The following is a 24,346-nucleotide window of genomic DNA, read 5'->3' as shown; positions in this document are numbered from 1 at the left end:
ATAAATGATGTTTTTTCCCCTGTTAGTTAATTGACAGCATTTGAGCTGGCAGGGAGGAGAAACTGGTTAGACCAATGTGGCAACAGTGCAGATGGACTGCTCTGTGTGGTTGAGACAGATTCTCAGTTTGAATGGTGAGATGCTTTAGTGCTTGGCATGAAGAGGAGGGCTAGACATGAATTTAAACATGCACAACTGCGCACACACAGATGCACACTAACCACTCAGTCTCAAAGCCACACAAACACATCAGACTGCATCCATTTAGTTTTCACAGTGTGTGAGAAAGAAGATCAGTATGTGGGGAAAAAAGTGGAGAAACTTCTCTTTTGCTCACACATTCTCGTTTTCCGATGGTGTTAGCCTTAACTCTCATGAATGATGCAGCCTCTCCTTTTCTCCCCTTGTATTTCTTTCCTGCTCTTCCTCTCTCACCCTTATTGACTGCAGGAAGTGTGTGTGTTCATGTGTGTGTGTGTGTGTACACGTTTGTGAGGGAGGGGGCTTTTTGGGGGGCAGTGCAGGTGATGTGACTGATGCAGAGTGACTTGATTTCATGTAAATGCAAGCGCTCTGAGGGAATTCACTTTGGATTACGCGCCCCACTGTGCACGGCCCATGAAATATTAAGCGCCGTGTCACTTTTTGTCCACAGGTGTCACTAGCGGGCAGAGAGGCCAGAGCTGTGGAATTGGAGGAGAGTGAATGGGGGAGGGATGGGAAGGAGAGAAGGAGGGGGGTGAAATCCCTTTGCATTTTGATGAGGTGTAGATTTGGTTGGTTTAGCGGAAGCATATGCTGGACCGTACTTCCCACCTGCCGCCAGCTAGTCACCGCTTGTCAGTCCTCACGACGCAGCACGCTCTTATCACTTCTGACATTGTGGAACAAGAAAAGGGAGGGGAGAGTGCAGAGGAAGCAAGTGTTTCTGGCCTTGCGCGTTTTGTTGAAGAAAGATGTAAAGGCTTCCTTGTCTGCTCTGCTTTCCTTCCTGGCTGCCCCCCACACCTGACTCTACCTGTGTGACCTCAACTTCATCTCTTTCATTAATGCAGCCCTCTCTGTCAAATACAGAGAAGCACTGCCACAGAAATCTGTATTTCAGTCCTCCGTGAACTGATCTCTAGCCTCAACTGAGCTAATTTGTAGGATGGGAACCAAACATGATCATGCATGAAAAATGGAGAAAAATGAAATGTGAGGATTAAATTGCAGCTTTTCTTGTCTCATAAAATGGACATTTTCTTGTTTTCATTTCTGTTTTCAAATGACAACTCACCATTGCCTCACAGCAAACACAGTCTACCTTCAGAGTCATAGACATGGAGCGATGGCAAGACAGATGGTGTTGAAGGAGAAAGGAAAGAAGAAGTGACTGGTACTCGTGTCCGAGGATGGGAGGAGATGACAGCAACCAGTTCACTCCACTCCTCTTTTCCTCTCTTTCTTCTGTCCTCAGTTCTCGTCTGTGACAGTTAACCTGAAGACATGAATCTGATGATGATAGCTTGTGACCACTGCCATGCTTAACTCACTACTTTGATACTTCTTGCCTGCATGGAATGTCAGGCTCTTTGCTGACCAACCTGGAGAGGCCTCTACTCTTATCAGTTCCCCTCCGTGTTAAATCTTTACATGGGTTAAGACATCATTGTGTTCAGCACAATTACAGCGCTACCTGGAGTCTTGCTGTTCCTTTTATTTACACGGCCAAGAAATAGCACATAACCCAAACAGCCTGGGATCTTAAGGGTTAAAAGTGCTTCCTCACCTGTGTAAAACACACACAAACATGCTTGTTGGACAAATGGAAATTGCTGATGATCATGAAACCTCACGTGCAGTAGATGGAAAGCGTGCAAGAAAAGGCCTGCTTGTGCATTTATACGTTCAGCTCTCCATTCACTTGTTTTGTCTGTCTGGTTCACCGTGAAATTGATTATGGATTATTCAAGAGGAAAGCAGGGTGTTCCCTCTTTCATAAAAAAGCTGGATGAGAGCGATTGGGGATAAGAATGGATGGCAGAATGGATGGATCCTCCATTGAGAAGAAAGGAAGATCGCCTGTTTACTTTTTCTTGAAAGCAGGGTAGATGGATAGTGAGAGGGGCAGATGAATGAGTGATATGGATGGAGAGGGGTGGGAGGGGGGGGGCTGGCTGGATGGATGGAGTGGTTCAGGTAGCTCTACCTGGGATAATGCAGCCCCAGCCGCAGGTTTTAATGGCATATAAAAGCCTGAGGCTCATCTTTTATTCAGCTACAGAGAGAGACTGCCAGGTGAACACATACGTCCCAGGAGGATGCAGAAATGCAGAGCGGTGGATGTGTGTGGAGAGTAAATACACACAGCGCTTCAAGATATGTCAACACCAGGAAGCACTTTAGGGTAGTTTGCTGAAGTCCGCATTGGAACAAGGTGTATTGGTACACTAGATGTGGCCATATATAGGAAATAGATGTATTGATATTTCTGCCCTAAAACCGCATAGCAACTCACTTTAATGATGAACACACACACGGTGACATGTGAATGCATTCATTTAGGCCCATGTTCTTTGTGGCCACACAGCCAGATATATGTAAAGTGCTGCAGTGGCTCCTCCGTATGTGCACACGCACACACGGGCATAATGAGCGTGCGTGTGGCTGTTCCATATGCATGCGGCTATTTTGGCCTCCTTCCCTGGGGCAGGAGTGTGGGGCTCTGCTGGAGAGCAGGGTGATGGTCCAAGGGTCCACTTGAGGCTGAGTGCATGTTTATGTACATGTATCCACCAGTCCAAGGTTTAAAGGGAAGCAGCCATTAGCATTTTGTCAATGCTGAGTGTGCATGTTGGGGTGCCTGGTGGTAACGCTGGAGGGGTGAGACAAAGTATGTGCCAGCTCATTTCTTAGACCCACATTTAAACTGTGCTTCCACAACTCCAGGCCAGTGCTTTGAGAGCAGATGGAGTACAACTGTGTGTGTCTGTGAAAGTGCAGTTTTTGACTAGATTAAATAGCTAAACAAAGGTTTGTTTGTCCACACTGTCATTCCCTCTTCAGTCAGATAATCTATTATTTTCAAAAATGCAGATTTGATCTCATGCTTACTTTTGTTGTTTTAGCTGGTGACACAGTTCTCCAGTTAAAATATTAAGATTTTTGAATGTGTGTGTTGTAGGTGTCACAGAGCTGGTGAAGGGCATGCATCAACTCGGCGTGTCCCCTGATGTCGAGACTTTATCCAACTACATCCTCCCTGTCTTCTCCAGCATGGAGGCAGCACGGCAGACCCTCAAGGTAATTCATAAATCTGTGTGTACCTGTGTGCCTGTAGGCAAGTAGGAGGTATGGTTAAGTTTAGGGTAAGCCTCCATGAGGGATGAAAAGTGTGTGTGTGTATTTGCATCTGACAAGACTGCGTAAAAAACGGAAATTTCTGTTTAGGATATAGGTGTACCTTTGGATTCTGAGGGTTTCCTGTCGTCAGAGGTTCGTTCCTTGGCTGTTAGGAACCTGGGTGAACTCTACACTGTGTGTAAGTCAACACACACACTCATTCTTAACACATTCAAAGAATCTCTACTGCATCTTGAGCATCCATCATCATAAAAATCGCTGCTTTGCCTGTGGGCTAATTGGCCCAGCGCTGACACACGCACACACACACACACACACACACACACACACACACACTCGTACATTTGCCCACTTACTCCTCTGTAAGGCCTTTTAAGAGATTAGTTTGTGTGAATATGTAAAGAGCGAGAACGAGAGGCGCCTCAACTGACAGAGGGACGAGATAGAGAAGACTGTTAAATAATGGATCTTCCTGTTTTCTGTCTTTCATCTGGTTTTAGTCTCAAACATCTAATGTTCTTTTTCATGTGTCGTTCTGTTACTTTCCCATATTTCTGCAATATGACCTTTGACTCTGGAAACTGGGCTATAATCCCATCACTACCATATATCTGGGAAATGATTGACACACATTACTGTCTTTGTTAAAGCTACACCTGATGTGTGTTTGATCAAGCCATTATACTCCTTGTTCTTGTGATCTTGTGATCAGTAACCGACATTAGAGACACTCAGCAATTAATATAGTGACTTGGTGTCAGGTGGGACTACTGTAAATAATTGCTAAATGCGAGTTTGTCTTACAAGTTAGACTTTACAGCCTCTATTTCTATTGTTAGATCACCAGCACAATATAATCACACTGATCAATCCAAGGCTGGTTCTTGTATACCATTTCCCTGTAATCACTTTCTGTCTGTTTCCATTTTCAGTGTCAGATCCATCCTTCCCCTCATTGGACCTTGGTATTTTCCGCAGCACCCTAATCTTGGGCTTCAAAAAGTGAGTCAATTAGCCTGTTTTCCGCTTGTGTTTTTCTGTGTTCTCCTTCATTTGATATTCCATGTAACTGCTCAGGGGCGTTTTAGGGAGGCCTGTAGCGTTATGGAGGTCACCGCAGCATGTGCTTTGAATATGACATGTGCAGCTTATCACACCATTTACAGTGACTGTGTATGTGGACAGCTGCAGGAAACAACACTCCCAACTCCCACAGACATACATATATACACGGGTGCCTCATGCATATGGAGACCATCATCCTTCAGCTCTTATCCCCAAAGCACCGTGGGAGATATGTAAATTAACAGATGCCCACCAATGCCCTTCATACCCAGACCTCCAGACTGTTCTCACTCTCTGTCTCTCTCACACACTCAGAGTTAGCCTCAGGACCAGGGTCTGACCTGTGGGCTTTTGTTGAAGGGGTGTTTATGAATACTTACAGTTTAACACCACACACCCACACAAACACACACTCTCCCCCTGAGTGAGGCTTGAGGTGAGTCAGAGAGAACAGTGCTGACTTGTCTGCAGGGACCAAAGTTATTTCTTCCACTAAAAAGAAAAAATACGCTCAGTTGAGCTCAACTTTGAACTTTCCATTCAGTCAACACATTTTTTTGTTGTAGCTTTTTGTGTGATTACCTGAGTGGATGTTAAGAATTTGACTGAAAATATTGTATAAAATATGTTTTTTTCCAGGGAATGGAATGTATCCTGTACAGAAATGCTCAGTTTTGAATATTTTAAAGGCTATAAAACCACCTACAGTATTCAACCTTGTGTTCATGCTGCTATAGTTTTATACCTTTTAGTTCACAAACATGAAAAATTGTGTAAGAAGAGTACAAGACCTTTTTTTCTTGCTCTCCTTCATTTGCTTTGCTGTCACTGCATTAACTCATACACACACCTACACACTATTCTGACTGTTTGGTTGCCTGACAGGGTCATAATTGGGCCTGTCACTTGGGGTGTGTGTGTGTGTGTGTATGTGTGTGCGTGCGCTCTCACAAGCGCTGTGTCATTGCAATGCGGGACCTGCCCCTGTCAAAGACGAGGTCAGGGGATAATTTAATCATTAAAGACCTCTTCTACTCTCTTCTCATCTCTCATCTCCCCCTCTCTCCACCTCTCCACCAACTAGCTGACAATGCCAGAAATGTCACACATTGTCATCGTTTAGCCTGTGTGTGTGCGTGACTTTGTGCTTGTGTGTCTTTTGTGGTCTACCAGGCTTTTGTACTGCCGTCTCTTCTCTTGCTTGTACTGTGGGATCAAGAATGTCAAACAGAAATCCGTCGCTCTTTCTTGCTGGGTTGTATTGTGCTACACTGTCAACTCACTAGCCACGTCAACATGACACATTCAGTATTATAGTTACTTGAATTAAATCCCATTTGCTGTGAAAAAATTCATTTATACATAATATAAGCTCATTTATTTTATTTCTTCAGATTTGAGAACTATGTGATGCATAATGAAGGAATAGGGTTTTCAAAACTACCTTTTTGAAAAACTAACCTTATAAAAATATTCATGTCCTTTTCGAGCTGTAGCTTTTATCTTGAACAACTTGAAATCAGTTAACAGATTAAATGAAAACCCTAGTTCACCCACAGTACAACCTACTGACAGTAAAGGGAGTAGTGTTGAGAGACATTTCACAGGTTTGTGACTTGGCAGCCTTCAACTTCAGAATGATCATTTATGAGGAAAAATGACAAGTTACAGATAAAAGTCAGAGCTACGTGGAGTTTGGTTTTCTCAGGAAGTGTCTATTGGAGCAAGCGTTAGGAACATGTGAAGTGTGACAAAGAGGGAGTTGCATTTGCAGAAATACAAATGTTCTTTTATATTCTGTGGCCTAAAAGCAAAACATACTCTTACTTACAGTCTGAGCAAATTTCACATTCCCTGACACACTGCTGTGTTGTTGGTGGTGCTCATATCTTGTCCTCCACTGCCCCCTGCAGGTCTACCGATGTGGAGACCATGGTGAAGGTAAGATGTGAATGTGCCCACATTGTCTTTGTAGAATCATGTGCCAGTACAGACAAACAGGATTTCAGATTTCAAAGGACCCAGGGCACTTCATGAAAACAGCCAACCTTTAGGGTTAAACAGCTTTTCATTTGGCTGTTTATGAGTCTGCTAAATACTTCGACTGAATGTTTACATTTAGTAAACATTCAGTCGAACAAATGTCATCTGTGCCTTTTCTTTCCCAACTCTTCTTATGGCACAGTGAAAGCATAGACAGGATGGATGTTCAGCTGAATTAAAAATACTTAATTCATTTCTCAACAGGCAACTTTAAATGATTTGCAAACTTAAAAAAGACAAATACATGTGCTTTTTTATTAGTTTTTTTTTTTTATTAAACCTGCACAAAATATTGTAATTTAAATATAAGATAGGTAAAAATAAGAAAAACAATAGAAAGTTGAAAGACATGAATTCATCAAAAAAAGAAATATTTAGGACTGTGTTATCTACGGGGCGCATAAACCTTTAAACCTGTCTGATTTTCACTACAATTTTTAAAGTGCAAATTGTTGTCCTACTGCGTGTGTTTAAATTTAAATTGTTTTTCAGATTACTGAGCTCTTATACAAAGACGAGCGCTTCTGCAGAGGAAGCTCCAACCCTGCTGGTAAGGAAACTGACACTGTCCGTGTATACAAGTTGTGTGAGAGAAGGGAGGACATTTGAGAGTGTATCACCACATATCACTATTCAAACTTGCAGACTGCAGTTTCTGTCTGTTAGTCATCTTTCTATTCCTGTTGACAGAAAAATGCCCAGTGTGTGTATATGCGTGTGTGTGTTCGGTCTCAGTAGCAGTAGACTGCTGACCAGACCGTTCTTCATCATGAAGCCTCTATGTTTATGTCCAGGTGTGTGTCTCTCTGAGTGAAAGATCCTCTCTTTCTGACGGAGGAAATAGAGCCAGGCTGCTGACACAGTGCTGAGTAGTCTGAGTGTGTGTTTGTGTGTAATTGCAGGACAGCATGTACGTGTGCCGCTTCAGTGTGTGTGTGTGTGTCTGTGTGTGTGTGTTTTAGTCTCCCTGGCACTGAAACTGGTGTGTGTGCTGGTGGGAGTGATGGAGACTGTTATCCATGTCACATCCCGTTAGAAATCTACTTGTGCGTGTGTGTGCGTCTGTGTGTGTGTAAGTAAGTAAGAGAGAGAAGGGGGAGGCTGTCACTGCCAGTCGTCACACATTCACCCACACTTCAGCTCTGAAACAGCCTCTGTCAGCAGAAAAAAAAAAACACAAGCTCACACTGCAGAGGTTACAGAAAAATAGTATAAATGCACAAATGGATGCAGTGACTGACACGGTGGCAAATGGAATTTATTCTGAGTCGACAGCTCATGATATGTGTGTGTTTTTCTCTCATCCAGAAGTGACATCCTACTTCTTGTACAATCTGATCGACAGCATGTCAGAGGGTGAGGTGCAGGCACAAGAAGACAAACTGCGGAAATACTTCAATCGGCTGAAGACACAGGTAGATACACTCACCCGATGAGGCTGCTGAAAAGACACACACCGCACATTCATACGCTCATATACTGCATATACAGTTCATTCATAACCTTCCTGCTTTAAAGGAGCTTAGACTCTGATCTGAGATGATTTGTGGTGTGTAATCAGACTTGGATTATTCACGACATGCAGACACACTACAGAACACAAAACACATGGCCTCCTCCCTGTGCTCCATTTCTAAAGAGGGACTGTTTAAGTTGGGGCACACAGACATGTTGTGGAAGATTAAATAATGTTTTACGCTTTTTGGTTAAAGGTCACGTCTTAACTGGCCATTTGGAGTTCACTAAAACGCTTTCCCCGTCCAATGTGGATACTTTTTGGAGTCACAGAATAGTCCTTTAACATCAAACAATAGACTTTAAACAGAAATCAATCTCTAGAAACCATCCTCATATAAAATCAATATCACTCATGTTGTCACTCAGAATAGTAAGTGGCAGAAGTGCTGAAATCAAAAGACATGTTCGACATGCTCGAAGGATTGATGTGAGCTCAGTAGGTCTCCACTTGGTGTCCTCAGTCATCACCAACATCCAGTAAATGTTTATCCTGGTAGAACTGACACGAGAGTAATTAAGAGAAATCATTACCTACTGAAGAACGGCATATTCATCTAAGGATTAACATAGTAGCTACAGCTGCTGTGTTTTCATCATACATCAATTTGGCTTTTTTTTTCCTATGTGTTGAACGTCAGGTAATAGTGAAAAATCACAATTTTGTAAAATCCAAAATGGCCTCTGCTAAACCAATAACTTCCATTTACAGTAATAAAAAAAAAATCCCATACTGTATGAGAAGTTGGAGCCAGTGTTTGGTGAAAGTGTCTTAAACAATGGGTTGATTATTAAGAGTACTTACAGATAATAGCAATAGCACCTGAATACAATGTTGTTTTCAGAAATCATTTCTTCACAAAGTCAAATGTAAGCTCTGTGACTGGTTCTAAATTAAGGCCTAGCTGAGATTAACTATTTTAATCCAGTTAATATTATTTAAAGCCTGATTGCCATACCACTTTGCTCATTATGTTCAGCCACTATTCAACCATTGGTCTTAACATTTAACCTTTTAACATGCTGACTGTAGCGTGTTATATGTGCCACAATCTGATCAGTGCTTTGGATGTTCTTCTTGTCCCTTCTCTGCAGAATATAACCATTTCAGTAAACATCTGCAGAGGCATTAGGAACCTCCTGGAGTCTCATCATGTCCCAGAGCTCATCAAGGTACAGACCCTGCCGACTTCTGTTCTTTTACTGTTACAGTTACATTTTCCCAGTGTTGTTTGTTGTGACAATGAAACTTTGGAGAGTTAGAAGCATCAGTAGAGTTGAAGGGCTCAGCAGCCAAAAGCACAATATGACTGGAGAAAGAGTGTGTTTGGATTACTTCTGTTTCTGTACTGTACACATAGAGTTGCCCTAATGATGAACTGATACAGGTGCAACTGTGTGTTTCTGTGTGTATTCGTAGGATGTGATTGCGTTGGTGGAATCCAAAGACCAAGCATACAATGGTTCAGTGTCATCTGTTTCACATGTCACAGTAAGTAGGACAGTGTCGAACATTGTACATGTGTTTACTTCTTAACTAGAAAGTTTTTTTCTTTTGCAACTCAGTTTTGCTTAAACTACAAATTTGAGTTTAATTTGCTTAAGAAAAGAATGAATAGATCATCATGAGTTGGCTCATAATGTCATAATGCATGTCATTGTGCAGGGATATATTTTTCATTTGTGGGTAATTTAAATTTAAAACAGCTGTTCTGTGGAGTGTGCATGCATGTCATGTATTTTGTGTCCATTAGTGCAGGCCTATGTGTGCACGAGGTAGCTTGTGTTTGGTGATGCACATGTGTTTAACACCTCTCTGTTTCCGTCAGGGATCTGAGGTTAAGGTTCTTGCCCTGGAGAACAAACTAGCTGAACTGAAGGCAGAGAACAAACCACTGGATTCTGTTCTCAAACACACCATCCAAAGTCTCTGTGCTGAGGAGGTGGGATCTGTTTAGATAACTTGCTCTCACAAAAAACTTGTTTTTCTTGATGTTAGTTGCTATGTCTGTGTGTTCTGGTCCTGAGAGTTTTGTTGTCTGATCAGAACCTGCAGCATGCCCTTGAGCTAAAGCAGCAGTATGAGGAGGAGATGACAGCCGGCGGCTACGCCACCCTCATCAGCCTGTGCTGTCGCCTAGACAATGTGGAGGAGGCGCTCAACCTGAAGAGGGAAATGTGAGTGGATCAGGATACACACACACATAAATACTCTACACCAACGGGGCACCGCTGCAACCAGTAGGAGCCCATTAAAGTTTAACTTGAGTGGTATTAAGGGAGACATTAATGCAGGGTCCCTCTGCTGTGTTGACTGGCTAAAACACAAGAAACTCTTCCTTCTTTCTCCTGTGTTTGTTTCTCTTAACTTTAAAACCTGGTTCCAACATCAGACTAAACTTCAAATGAAGAACATACAATAGATATGTTCCCTTACTGTATGTGGAAAACACTAATTTAGTCTCTTGTCCTCTGTCTTTAGGAGTCGTAAGGACTCATCAGTAGCGCTGGATGCCAGTAAATACATCACACTCATCAAGGCACTTTCAAAACATGGCAGAGTGGAGGGTAAGTTCGTTATTGTCGTCATTGATCAGTCTATTTTTTTTTGAGTTGATCATTTTAGCTTCTTGTAGCTGTGTGTTTTGTCCAGCTAATGCCAAATATGTCTCCAAGACCATGGCATTTTTGCTGAAGGGAATTAAGATGATTTGATTCAAAATTCTTCGACTGTTCTTTATTTTGTCAATTGTTTCGATTGTTAACTAAATCCAACTAGTACTTAGTTTCACACTGCTTTTTTTTTTTTTTTAAATCATGAGGTGAATTAGGGTAGATCAGGCTTCAACTTAAAAAGGCCTAGTGGTGTGTGTGTGTGTGTGTGTGTGTGTGTGTGTGTGTGTGTGTGTGTGTGTGTGTCACCAACTCTGTCAAAATCTCTGTTCTCCCTCCCTCAAACCACATTAGCCGGCCATTTCCAGAATGCTACGGTGGATTTCCTTCTGCCCATCGAAGACCCAATTACCATCAGTTTGGCCGCAGTGCTTTTTGCACACAATGACAGGAAAAATGTTTCCCTTGTCTGTCCTCGCCTCTCCTCTCCTCCCATTCGATCTCTCTCTCTTCATCTTTGTGTCTGTCTCTCGATCTGACCCACTCTGTCTCGAAGCATGTCGCACCCAACCCCGCACACACATACCCGTGTCAGTGCGAAATGGGAGAGGGGGAAAATTACAGGACTGTGTGTATTTTTCCAGAATTATTGAAATCTGCCTTGATGCTAATGGCAGATCATGTCCAACGAAGTGCTTGAACATTTCACACACACACATACACACACACACACACAAATGACACACAAATTTGCATGTGAATTCAAGCAAGAGACATTTGCTGGGCACGATGGTTGGTGTGTAGGGGTGTGTATAGGCAACGCTAACGCGTTTGCCATTAGCCAGAGTGTGTGTATGGAGGGGGGACGCTTGTCAGCCACATTAGCACACATGGCTAACCTTGACGTTAGCCTGTCCCCACCCAGACGCTGGTCCGCCTGGCTCCCTTCACACACCAAGCCTAGCTGAAGATCATGTCTCCTTGCATCTGCCTTGATTTCTCACCCTATCTAATGGGGTTGTTGTTTTGCCCTTGGTTCAAAGCCTCGAGTTCCACCTCTCCAAGAAACTTTGTTTTTAACTTGGTTTATTTTTAACCATCCATATCCATCAGTCCTTCCACTTTTGCCCATTTAATCTTCACATCTGTTGATCTAATCTTACATCTCTACATTTGTGTTGTTGTATTGTTGTTGTTTTTTTCTGCAAGATTAGTGTTAGTCATAAATTTAAAACAAACAAATGTGAATGTGTATACTTACTGTATTTGTACGCTAAACCTTTATTCGCACACAATCAGTCCCAGCATGGAGGTATTGGCATTTATATCAAATTCACATTCATTTTTCAGCAACAACAGAACTGGTACATAAAACAACAGTGTGTCACAAAGAGCTCCTGTCCCAGGTAAACTAATTGTGCAAAATCTAATATTTTTCTAAGGAGAAAATGTAAATCCTAAAAAAATTGCTTTTTTGAACTTGCCTTGGCTATAAAGCTCTTCCAACTTAGGAAAGCATGCCGATACAAATACCATATTATTAGCTCACCTTTTTGTATGTGCCAAACCAGAATGAACACATTATTTAATTTGTTGATCTTCTGATGAAGTGAACTTGCCATACATATCAACTTGTGCTTCAGGTGGCTTCTCCCCCTCCCGTCCATTTTTTTTTTTTTTTTTTTTAAATATACCTCTGCTCTATCACCAAGCGTCTCTTTGACCTGCCCTTGCCCCTCTGTCCATCCTCCCACTTTGGTAAACACAACTTGTTCTGGCTTTAGGTGATCCTGGGCTGGTCTTTGGTGCTGCATGTGTGTTTTGGGAAAGAGACATCACTAGCAGTCAAGTCATGGAACATTAGATGAATCACTGGGCTGTGTGATGTTTGTTTACCTGGCCTGTCTGCCTCCCCATCTCTCGATATGTGAGTGTGTGTGTATGTGTGTGGTCTGGCTTGCTTTGCTGGCCACGATGCTCGGCTGAGCTGATGGATATGCATACTGGCTAAACGGAAGAAAGGGAGAGATGGAGGGGGGAATGAGGAGGGGAGGTTTTGGATGGTGGACAGAGAGATGTTAGCTAGTGTAGCTCCATTTGGGCAGATCAACTCCAAGCCACTGGTCTCAGTGATTAGCGGGTCTGTCACAGAGTGATGGAGAGTGGTATGGAGAGGGGGGGGGGGGGGGGGGAGGACAGAGTCGGGGAGCGGGAGTGAGTTGCATCTCAACTGATGAATGCTACAGACCTGAGAACAGATCAGGTCATTACAGGGCAATTGTTTAATGCTCATGTCGACATCTGTGACCAGATTGTTTTTGTCTGCAACCTTTCAAGTATTGATACGTTTGTTGATTGTAGTTTTAGCTTCATCTTCAGAATCAACAATGAGCATTTATCGTCTCAGTGGTAGCAAACATGAACACACAGGATTGTCTCTTTGCTTCATACCGGCTGTGAGGTAGTTGCCGATGTTTTTATTTAGCCTGGAATTCTAATATAATGTTCAGCTGAATCTTAATTTTAATACTTTTGTCCTGTTTCTGTTGAACAATCACAAAAATTAGAGAGTAAAGGTGAGCAGGAGCTAACAGCTTTCCTAATCTCCAGTCTTGATACTCTGCAGCATTTTAAGATGCATTTATGGCAGAAATGTATATTGTAGTGGTGATAAATTTGCACTGGTACCACACTAGTGACAGAGGCCAGCAGCTTCAAGGTTTGCCCTTTTCCATTCTTCATTGCTCTTGTCAAGTCCTCACCCTGAAAACCAGGACAAGCTTCAGCCCCCCTCTCATTGTCCTCACTTTAACTCCCCCTCCTGTTTAGCAGTGTCTCCTCCATTGCCAGTCACCCCTACTCCACCCTTCCTCCTCTATTTTCCCCTGTCCCATTAAATCTGTGACAGCCTTTGGTTCCCATCGCCATAACAACTGGCACAAAGAGGTGGAGAGATGGAGAGACAGACTGAAATTAGGATGCCAAAGCACTCACCAGTGGCCCTGTCCCTCAGTCCACCAATGTGACTATGTTTGTGTCTGAATGTGTGTTTCCAGGACAGAGTCACACTCCTGTTTGGAGGGTTTGTTATATTACCAGGTGCGTAGGTGTTACCATCATTAGACCTATGTTTGTTCACTTTGACTTTGTTTGCATTAGGATTTCAGTTAAGCAAGGTGCCAATATTATGCTGCAGTTGGATGACTGGCTGCATACACATTATTCAAATATATTCTGTCTCTCTGCATCTCTCCATCTCCTCCCATCCTCTCGGCCATGCTGTATAGATTAGTATCTGTGGTTGAGAGCGGCTGTATCGCTGTCAGCCCATTAGCAGCTGTCTAAATAGACAGTAAACGCATCTTAATTACCTTACCCTGATACACCACATATACACACATACACAGACACTCCTTTTTCACCATTTAGCCCCTGGTGTTGGCCAGATGGGCTCATGGCCCGGTAAAAAGCCCTCCATTACCGGCTGGACTTGACCAAGCTGATCCACCCCTCAGCCCGCTTACTAGGGCCTCACTGGGGCCACGGCGAGCCCTTGTTGCCACATACCTATAATTTAGCTCCCCAAGTGCTTTCCACATGGCCATTGCAAAAAGCCGTCCTCCATTGTAGGGGTCCGGTAATTGTAGTCTCGTTTAGAAAACCGCAAGTAGCAATTAGCGCAGAGTTGGCATTATATGGGGTTGGATTTGCATCCCTGCTGGGTGAAAATGCTGTTTTAATATGGGTTTGTTTTCCCTACATGGAATTAGCTAAAGGGGCCTTTTATCATATTCACACACCCTACTCTACTCCCAGCCAAGCTCTGCCCATCTCTTGCTTTCTCTGTCCTCATCTCTCTGCATTATCTCTCTTTCTCCTCGTCTTTTGTTCTTTTCATTTGTGGTTTTGTCTTTACCTTGAAATCACTCTCCCCATCACTTCATATTTTAATTGAGAGTCCCGTGTCCTCACCTCACTAAAGCACCACACATGTTGACAGCTACAGGATGGAAGTGTTGATGTGACTGTTTCTCCTGATAACAATTTTGGTTTTGATCTCTTTTCCACCATCACAGAGGCAGTGGACATTCTGAAGGAAATGAAAGAGAAAGAGGTGGTGATCAGTGACTCACATGTCACCATGCTCTTCCACACACTCAACTCTTTAGTGGCCGAAGGCAGCGCTACTACAATCCAGAAGTTGCAGGACACCATCTTTACTCTTGGTCTGGCCAAGCCCTCTGCCAATCTGTGTTCACCCCTGGTTACCGTCCACCTGGAGAGGTAAAAGTATACAAAAGTATACAAACACACACTTAATGTTAAAACAGTATTTTTGTTTGTTTTGTTTTTGTTACTGTATTTTTTTTATTTCTGTTGTTGAAGTTCTCCATGAACTAGTCAACAAATTTACAGTTTTTTTTTTTCGTCAGATTTGTCATCTGCCAAATCAAGTTGCCAGGTTTGTGTGTATGTGTGTCTCAATGAGTGACTCATCCCTCCCTATGATCATAGCTGGGGTTACATTCTGGGTCAGTGAATCAGACAGAGAGAGGATGTGGAAATTGCTTCTGTGTGTGTGTGCATGTGTGTGTGTGCATGCACAGAAGAGCCAGGTTTTGTTTGTTTGAGGATTCGCCAGCTGCAACCTCTCCCATGAGCCCTCACCCCTGATCTTCTGTGTGTGTGTCTCTGTGTGTGTGTGTCTCTGTGTGTGTGTGTCTCTGTGTGTGTGTGTCTCTGTGTGTGTGTGTCTCTGTGTGTGGTGAGATGGCCATTGATGCTTCTTCCCACAATGCAAATATGCAAATGAATGTTACCAAAAACTGGCTGTGAGGTCAGTGGTATTGCCCCACTGTTCAACTCTATTCTGTGTGTGCGTGTGTGTGTGCGCGTGTGTGTGTGTGTGTGTGATATTCACCATATGTGCGTGTGTGTTCTGTTTGTCAGAGCAGCTTTTAAGTAGATCAACTCATTAGCATGTTAATTATGTACAGAGCACTAATTGCTGCAGACACGCAGTGCGCCGTTAGGGGCCCGCCACTACACACACACTGTGCACATGCTTTCATACACACAGTTTACCTCTAGTGTACATGCTGCAGCAGAGGTAGACCTTTACAAATGAATCTCATGCACAAACACACACACACAGACGCATATGCTCAGACATAAACACACCGATGCTCCCCTGCCGCTGTTTGTTTTGCTGTAAGTCTGGTCTCTGGCACAAACAGAGTTTCCAGGTTCACTCGTTAATCACTGCCTTTGTGAGATTAGCAGGCTAATTTACTCCTGGGTCATCAACAGCAGCCAAAACACAAACACACACACGCACATACACACACACTGATGTACTGCAGCCCTGTTCGCAACTCAAGTGCCAGTTGTACTTCCTCCAAATGATACTGCAGTGAACACACTTATGAGCAGGAGTGAACAAGCTGCTGCTGTTCTCCCATCATCTGTCTTGTGTTATTGGTACATTTGGCATCAAGACTTGGACAGAGTCAGCTGTGTGCAGATGTGCAGATGAAGCTGTTGACTTTACCTGGGCAGTCGTCAGATGGTTGTCTGGAGTGTTTTTTTTTTTAAACATTAAACAGCTAAATTGTTCTTCTCTTTACCAACATATTTACGTATGTGCTGCAGTGAGATAATGAGTGTGTCTCATCTTTATTTTAAAACGTCAGTTTCAGACTCTGGATTGCCTTGAATCTAAATAATAATAAAGAATATCAACAGGTACTTAAATGAAGGTTTCTGAGAGAAATTCGAACACTGTCTACACCTTCCCAGAATAACTAATCACTAATCATGACAGTATCATCATTATCAGCTTTAAATCAACCAATGCTTTTTCCACTGGGCCTGTGCTCTTGGCTTCATCAGGAAAGCCTTATTGTTAAGATAAGAAATAAGTGATTTTAAACATTTGTCTCTTGAGAAGACGCCTAAAAATTGTGAAACAGTTTTTTACCATCTAGTTCCAGCAGTGGCTCAGCCTCAAGGCAGGCTTGAGTACCACAACGCTTGACTTTGGTGCTCCAGTTGAATTTATCTCCTTACTCTCTTCTCTTTTAATCTTTTATCTTGTGTTCATCTCCACCTCTTCATTCCGTCAGTCAGCGGACAAACAGGCAGTCGTGAGGAGGAGGAGGGATGAAGGGAAGTGATAAAAGAGGACAAAGCAGGCATCACTCCCGCCTGCAGCCGTCTCATCGCTGCGTCAGCCCTAATGACTTAATGAACACTTCTCGAGCAGATTAGCCCTTGACAGCCCATCAGATGCGCCGCCCCGTTAGCCTTCACGCCCGTCCGCTCAGCATTGTGTGTGCTAACCAGCTACTATGCTAGCTCACATTGCCACATTCATAGGGAAGTGATTAGCGACAGGAAATGATAATGAGTCCGACAAACTGAAGAGCTGGCAGGGCATGTATGAGAAGACAGCAACAGTGGCAATAGAAGAAGAGGAGGAGGAGGGTAGAAGCTGACAAGAGATGAGTGGCTGAGAGGAAAAATACCTCATTCACTCCCACCACTGAGTTTAAGTGAGGACTGAAAGAAAAACTGGAAATCCTAAATGGAAGGTGAAAATTCGAAATAAATGAAAAGATTGTTAGATTTTATTTCCAGTGTTGTTTCCTGTAGCAGGAGCATCATCAGCTGCTCACCAAAAAAAAAAACAAACAAAAAAAAAAAAAAAAACATGCAAAGAAAATATTTAGCTGTGTATTTTCCACTGGAGCTGGTAGAAAGAGATAAGCAGGGACTGAGCGTCTGCTGGCTGGGTAGTTTTAGGTGCCCGCATCATCTGAGCATTCACCTGTGTGGGTTTTGGTGTGAACACTAGTAAGTGCCGTTCTTCAGCACACGGAACAGCAGGCTAGTGGTGTCATGATCACGGTCTCATTTGCATTTGGAGACATAGACACTTTGTCCTCTCCCACACGAGGACAGTGGCTTGATAACAGGCCTGCCGATCTTCTCCGAACAAAAGAGGGGACATAGAGGGAGAAAATAAGGGGGAGTGAGATGAGGCAAAATGAGCTCCCTTGTCTAATCCTTCAGGTTTCCACCGAGCAAAGCGCTCGTTATTTTTTCAGGGCTTAATTGGCTGGAAAGTGCCTGACATGCAAAGTTGGGGACATTAACAGGGCTGTGCGCCACAGTAAATGGCAACGCAAAGTGACAGTTAAATTGTACCTAGGGGAAATTATCCATCTTTCGACATCCTTAGCTCTTTTTTTTTTTCGGGTGGATCGGTGGGCAGAAAGAGGGGGAGAGGGGAGGAAGGCACAGAGGGGATGTAATTTCAACGCCAGGCCCTTTTGTGATGGGATGTTTTTTTTCTTTTTTCTAAGGTGTCTTTTTTTTTTTTTAAGGAGGGATTATAAGTAGGTGTGCAGGAGCTTGATGGAGGAATGAATGAGGTAGACACATAGAAGGGATGAAACAAATGTCCACCAACATGACTACAGTTTGTAGAAATGGCTCCAGTGTAAAACGCCGCCCTCACCAGAAACCACATTTTGTTTATTACAGTGTTCTGCGCTTTTCTTCTCATCCTTGTCTCGTTTTTAGGGGAAATTGCGTACCCATGTTCCCCTCCTTAATCTGGATCGATCTCCACACTCCTCCTCTCATTTTCAAAAATCTCTTAGTGTCTCTTCTGTGTTGTTCAGTCACACTGTTGTGTGGTTGAACAGCCTCTTGACTGGCGCTGCCGAATAATGTTGTCCCTCTTCATTTCAATTAGTGGACCTCTTTACCTTGCAACCCTAATCACTCCATTCCTCCTCCCTCCATTGCTCTCGTCTGCTCCTGCCTCACAGAAACTGAACTCAAGGTCATAGCATTTCCTGTTTTTTCTCCCACCCCCCAGGTTGTTGGCCTTTATGGGCATATTTCGCTTATCCGCTTGTCTCATTGATTAGAGGAGAAAACACTAGAGAAATTATACCTATTCCCTCTCAGTCTCTCTCTCATGCTCTGTCAGTCTCTTACTCACTCACTCTGCCCCCTTGCCTCCCCCATGGGTGCCCTATCTGCTTTGACCTCTGTGTGATTGACATGGTAATTACCCAATCAACAAATTGATGGCAGCGCTGTCACAATAGAGGGGATTGAAGTGGTCTCTCAACCTCCCCCCCTTCTCTTGGCTTGTGGTTCTGTTGCTTCCTTTCCCCATCACTGTCTCTGCACTTCTCTCGTTATCACTCCATCAGGCACACTCATCCTCCCTCTACATGCTCTTTTGTTTGTTCGTCCGATCAGGAGGGATGGAGTGGGGAGCGGAGCTTAGGAGGAAAGATTGAGCAAGAGAAGCATGAGATGAGACGACGGGAGCAAGCTGGTGACGGGGGGTGGGGTGGGGGGCTCTAATGTTGTTGCTATATTTCTGCTAAATTGTTCTGCTGGGGGGGGGGTGTTCAGTGGGGAGTGAGAGCTGACAGCATGGAATCAAAAGAAGATGGAGAAAACGAGAAGGAAGGAAGAGCGGTAGGAGTAGAGATGAGCTCAGGAGAAAAGGCAAATGAAGTGAGGTTAAAGGGGGTTGAAGAGGACAAAAGAGGAGAGAGAGCGAGAGAAGTTGGAAGGTGCGAGAAGAGCTGAGCAGAGAGGGTAAAGATCAGTCGAGTCCTTTTGTCTGTTGCATTGCTTCCTCTCTAAAAGCCTGTCCAGAGAGACATTAGCCCCTCACAGACAGGTGTGTGAGAGTGTGCCTGATTGTGTGAGAGTGATGTATTGGGGCCAAAAGGCTTCATCACCCACAGTTGTGCTGTCATGAATTCAAAGGCCTGTATTGTTGCGGTGGGTCATAGTACTTGAATAGAAGGTCACAGGGTTAACACCCCCACGATACAGCCTCTATTCTCCACCGACACCCTCCTGTACATGACTGATTGGACAGGTCTGACACCTAACTTGCTCTCTCTCCCTCTGTCTGCGTGTTTTTATGTGTGTGCCCACATGTCTGCAGTAAGGACTTGTCCGGAGCTCTTGAGGCAGCAATAGAGTGTCAGAAGCGCTACAAGCACCTGCCTCGCCTGCATGACATCATTGTTGGGCTGGTGGAGAAAGGAGACACTGAACAGCTGCAGAAAGGTTTGTCCTTCCGGCCTGTGCACCTTTTCCTTCGGTCATCTTTGATTCATCACCATAGTGCATTTACTAAGTAACGTATCATTTATTTGGAGTCTTAATTTTAACTTTTACTACACAAACCAAAATAAAAAAAACTTCTCAAGTCTAAAGAACTAAAGATTTTTCTTTTAGATTCCTTTAGATTTATAGCTTTGTGCAAATGAAATGTTTGAAATGTTTTTAATACAAAATCTTAATTGGTTGATCATAAACATATTTGTATGTTAGTTGCAGCTGTTTATTCATCGGCTGCTTTAACCAGGTTTCATAAATGTTAAGGTCAAGATGCTTCAGAATCCCCACATTACCTAGTTTCCTTAGTTCAAGTACTTTTAGGGTTTTTCTGTGCTTTGTTAGAAAGTTAAGTGTAGAGGTGGCAGAGGTGACTAATGGAGATTAGGAATGACATGTGAAATGTTCTTGGTTGTGTTTGGTCTGGGGATGTTCAGGCCTGTGACTTTCCAAAATGCTTAAACATCTCACCCCGTTAAAGGCTCATAATATCCAAATGGACGTATTTCTGTGCTTTCATTAAAGTTCAGAGTTGCAGTACATTGCGACTGTGACCAGTCATTCTGTTCTGCTTGGGTGTTTCCACTGCAGCTCAGCTCAATTAAACTTTCTTTCTCTTGTTTGAGTCTAACTTTCTATTATTCCTTTGTGTATGTGTGAGGGAAAGTTAGTCCAAAGTGCTCATACAGTGTTTGCGTTGAATGTGCACGAAACAAGTGCAAGCAATTCCACGAGCGTGTAAGAGGACCAAAGAGTCAGAGGGGTTCAGACCAGGGTCGCAGTGAAGCACATCAGCCGATCACATTTTGAACAGTCTCCCTCAGTGTCGACAGCTTTGACGAAGTTCATTCTGCCGTGGGGGCAAGTGGATCTGGAGTGCCAGTGAGTCAACGAAGGTTAAAACTGCGCAGTGGAGCACCTCTCCATCTCTTTCCCTCCCCTTTCACCCACTCCCAAGTTCATACTTTCCTCCCACACTCATCTCCGATTCCCTATGAAAGGTGACAGACCCTCAAAGTCAGTCGCTTCACCCTCAAAAAAACACAATGTCTTTAACATCACTATGTAAACCACTGCTAACAAGTGGATCATGAAATGGCAAAATATTGTCTCCCACTCCCTTAAATAAATCAGGAGAGAGGGATGTCTTGTGTCATAAACCTTGACCTGACAGCATTGTGAATACATGCTGAGTGCCTCCTGCCCCATGGCTTGACATGCTTTAAAACCAGACATATCTACATAAACCTGAGATGAGCATGGTGTGATCCTCCACCAAAGCCCCAACTGAGCGATTGCAAGTGAAATACTCCCAAAATTTAGTGACACCTTGTTTCTAGTGGCATCAGATGCCAGTGTTAGTCTTTCTTCTTCTGATTTGCTGAGACTGCAGGGTCATGGTGAAGGTTATTGTGTGTGTGGTACCTGTCCTGAAGCTGTTGGACAGAGATAGTACATAATGCTGAGCAGAGTGCTATAGAAACTTTACCAGGAGAGCTTAGGTTTTCATTCGAGACTTCTGCCTGAGACACTGTGCCAAATATTGGAATCAGGAGGAAAAGATAAAGTGTGTGGTGTGTTTGTTGACTCACAACGTTTCTCTGCTCTGTTTCCCTGTTTGTCTGTCTTCAGCCATGGACTTTGTGAGTCAGGAGCGAGGGGAGATGACCATGCTGTATAATCTGTTCTTTGCATTCCTGCAGACTGGCCGCTACCGTGAGGCTCGTAAGATCATTGAGGTGAACACACACAAAACAAATTATGGGAGTAACAATGTTTTTTCTTATTCCGCTTCTTCTTGAAAATAATTATCCTAATTTTTGAGTGAAAGAGCTTCTTAAGCAGCTATGAAGTTAAAAGCTGTTTTTTCATCAGCTTGAACTAAGAATTTTAGAAATGAAATCTTAGTACTTTCTGATTGCTTAGGTCATCATAGCACAGAACATGGAAAACTGCACCAAAAGTGGGAAGTAACACGGAGTGTGGTCAGAACATAACTGAGAGATGTTATGTTGTTTTTTTTTTAATGATCTCAAAACCAGTTTGGAAGATTTGGAGGAGTGTACACAAACAAAGGAATGATCATTTAATGAACTGAAATCATTTTATTTTTGCAGGTATACAACTAGGAAAAGTGCTGTTTTACATCCATCCATGTACTCTACTAAAATCTGTTTAAAATCTACGAACCATTTGTCTTTTCATTTTCGGCTGTAACAGAATCTGACAGAAGAGCTTTCATGTTTTGCTGCTGCCTCATGGTGCAAATGGCGAGACAGTCAATAGATCCTGTTTATTCATTTGAAACATCTGTGGTTTATTCGACTGCAACCTGCTGCATCAGATCTCGAAGGAATAATAGATTTTCCATCTTAGAGAAGCTACCTGATGAAAGATAGTTAAATATAACCAAGATAATATCAGCACAACTGAAATGAGCCACAAAGGACACACAGGATGAAATTATCATACTGTTGTTGTCTTTGTAGCTTATCTGACCTGAATATTTATATCTTTGTCATCTTATATCCTGTTGTAAGCCCTGTAGATTAGTGTGAGAAAAGGAAAAAAATGGATAAAATGGATGTGCAGTCGGGGATTGTAGGACAAAGCGATTGATAAATAAACGAATAGAGGGATAAGCCTGACATCAGAGGAAGGGAAACAAGGCCATTGTGTTGCCCGTTGAGGATGAGAACAAAACTAGAAAAAAAAAAAAAAAAAAACCTCAGCTCCCCTGCTCTGATGCTTCTCTCTCATTTAGAATTGGTGTGCCCTAAAAGAGGGATTTGTCCCTCTTGAGCATTTCCAAACCCTCTTAAATGCTATTGACATGTTATTGTTGCTCTCATTCCTCTTCTGCTAGATTGTATGGCTGTTATCCTACTTATAACAGAGAGTCGGCTACATGCCAGTGGTTTGTGAGATTGGTGATGCCTTGAAAATAGGCTATAGATGGACATGCTCTCCTTGATGTCAATGGAAGATGAATGTTGGAGTGACAAAAGCTCAGCAATGTCACCCCGTCTGTTTGGCTGCTTTGTCCCAGACACACAGTGTGAGGTTAAACCTGGAGGATGAAAATGAACTGAGCATCTTCAGGCAGGTTTAACTGATGTTATAGCAGTGGATTTAGCTGTAAAGATAACATTTAGATTTTGTCACTTAGTTGAAGTTATGGAAGAGAATGTGACAGTATTGGTAATCAGATATTTGCACATCCAGTAGATATGGAGCAATGTTAGCATTTATTCAAAGCAGTGTTTTGGGCAAATTAGAGCAAGTCTGATATCAACACTTATTAGCTCCAATTTTGGTCTCTACCAACTCCTGAATATCTTCACCTGCCATTTGCTCCATTGTCTTCACTGCCGGCTTTGTTTGTCTGCTGACTGGCACTGAGCAGACAGTGTACCGTGAGTTTATTGAAGCCTTTTTGCTGAAAACACCTGCCTGAGAGTGCTGAGTGCACAAAGACTCACAGTTCAACTGAAACAGATGAAGTTTCCTGAAACCTTTCACAGAGCTGAGTTACTTCTCTGTGGGGTTTGTCATTACAAATAACTTTGACACTACACATACAATTTTCAGCCATTGCCAATATAATTTTATTGTTTAATTCAGATTTAAAGCATAATCAGCTGAGTGGCAGTGACCTAAGCTCCCCAGAGTTGTCAGTTTAGTGTTTTGCCCTCTTTTAAAGTATAATCAGGAAAAAGATTTGATGAATTTTAAAACCTGCTGCCTCATAACCCCCGATGTTTCTTTACAGGAAGTCCACTTCTGAACTGTCTCGTATGGCATGACAATAGATACAGTGCTCAGGTGGTATAACTGCAGCAGAGTCATATCTATCAGTCATCTATAAATACACACACTCAAATACACAAATACTTTTTTCACTGAGACCATCAAGTGGCAGTCCAGAGTGGTCTCTCTCTTTAGGCTGTGTTTGGTATAATTGGCAGCTGATTAATCACAGCTAATTAAATGTAATGATAGAGAAAGGTGGCCAATTTTGTGCTAAATGGTCATGGTTAGGTAGAGGATTGTCAGGTGGCCAGGCCTATTATTGCAGCACGTGTGTGTGATGGTCAAGGTTAGGCAGTATTGCTAAAGAGTGGTGAGCCATTATGTGTTTTTGTGTTAGGGAGAGGTGTGTGTGTGGACTGAGTGGCCAGGTGATTAGTAGATTTAGAACATTAGGAATTGAGATGGAGAGGGTTTGTTAAGTGGAGGTGAGATGAGGTTGGCTCTTTTTCTTTTTGTGTACATGAATGTAAGGATGGGAGAGAGAAACCTGTAAAGGTGTTTAACATCTGAAGGCCACACAAGTGATGGATTGTAATGTGCTCTGTGTGTGCGTGTGTGTGCGTGCGTGCGTGTGTGTTAGTGTTAGAAGACTGTGCTGACTGTTGACTGGTTGTCATTTTTCCATGATCTCTTTTTGAAAGCGAAAGTGTCTGTGCTGTTTTCTTTTTTTTTTTTTGTTTTGTTTTGTTTTGTTTCTACTTTGTATTCTTTTGATCCAACCGTGCGTATGTAATTTATGTGCCTTCTTATTTCTGAGGATTTTGTTTTCGGGCCACATTAGGGAGATTTG

At 42.9% G+C, this 24,346-nt stretch overlaps 1 protein-coding gene across 1 annotated transcript in view; it reads left to right on the top strand.

Annotated features, from left to right (window-relative positions):
- Positions 1-24,346, top strand: part of lrpprc (leucine-rich pentatricopeptide repeat containing) — a 44,920-nt gene that overhangs the window by 6,162 nt on the left and 14,412 nt on the right. The window contains exons 12-25 of the mRNA XM_026309151.1: positions 3,167-3,285; positions 3,433-3,523; positions 4,278-4,347; positions 6,324-6,351; positions 6,946-7,003; positions 7,762-7,868; positions 9,064-9,141; positions 9,389-9,460; positions 9,798-9,911; positions 10,016-10,146; positions 10,451-10,536; positions 14,658-14,865; positions 19,568-19,692; positions 21,376-21,482. Of these exons, the coding sequence (XP_026164936.1) occupies positions 3,167-3,285; positions 3,433-3,523; positions 4,278-4,347; positions 6,324-6,351; positions 6,946-7,003; positions 7,762-7,868; positions 9,064-9,141; positions 9,389-9,460; positions 9,798-9,911; positions 10,016-10,146; positions 10,451-10,536; positions 14,658-14,865; positions 19,568-19,692; positions 21,376-21,482 (1,394 nt within the window). The remainder of the gene's footprint in view (positions 1-3,166; positions 3,286-3,432; positions 3,524-4,277; positions 4,348-6,323; positions 6,352-6,945; positions 7,004-7,761; positions 7,869-9,063; positions 9,142-9,388; positions 9,461-9,797; positions 9,912-10,015; positions 10,147-10,450; positions 10,537-14,657; positions 14,866-19,567; positions 19,693-21,375; positions 21,483-24,346) is intronic.

The sequence above is a fragment of the Mastacembelus armatus genome, chromosome 15 (assembly GCF_900324485.2).
Source record: "Mastacembelus armatus chromosome 15, fMasArm1.2, whole genome shotgun sequence".
In the NCBI taxonomy this organism is placed as follows: Eukaryota; Metazoa; Chordata; class Actinopteri; order Synbranchiformes; family Mastacembelidae; genus Mastacembelus; species Mastacembelus armatus.
The sequence above is the reverse complement of the archived record's forward strand: the minus strand, read 5'-3'. Positions and strand labels throughout refer to the sequence as shown.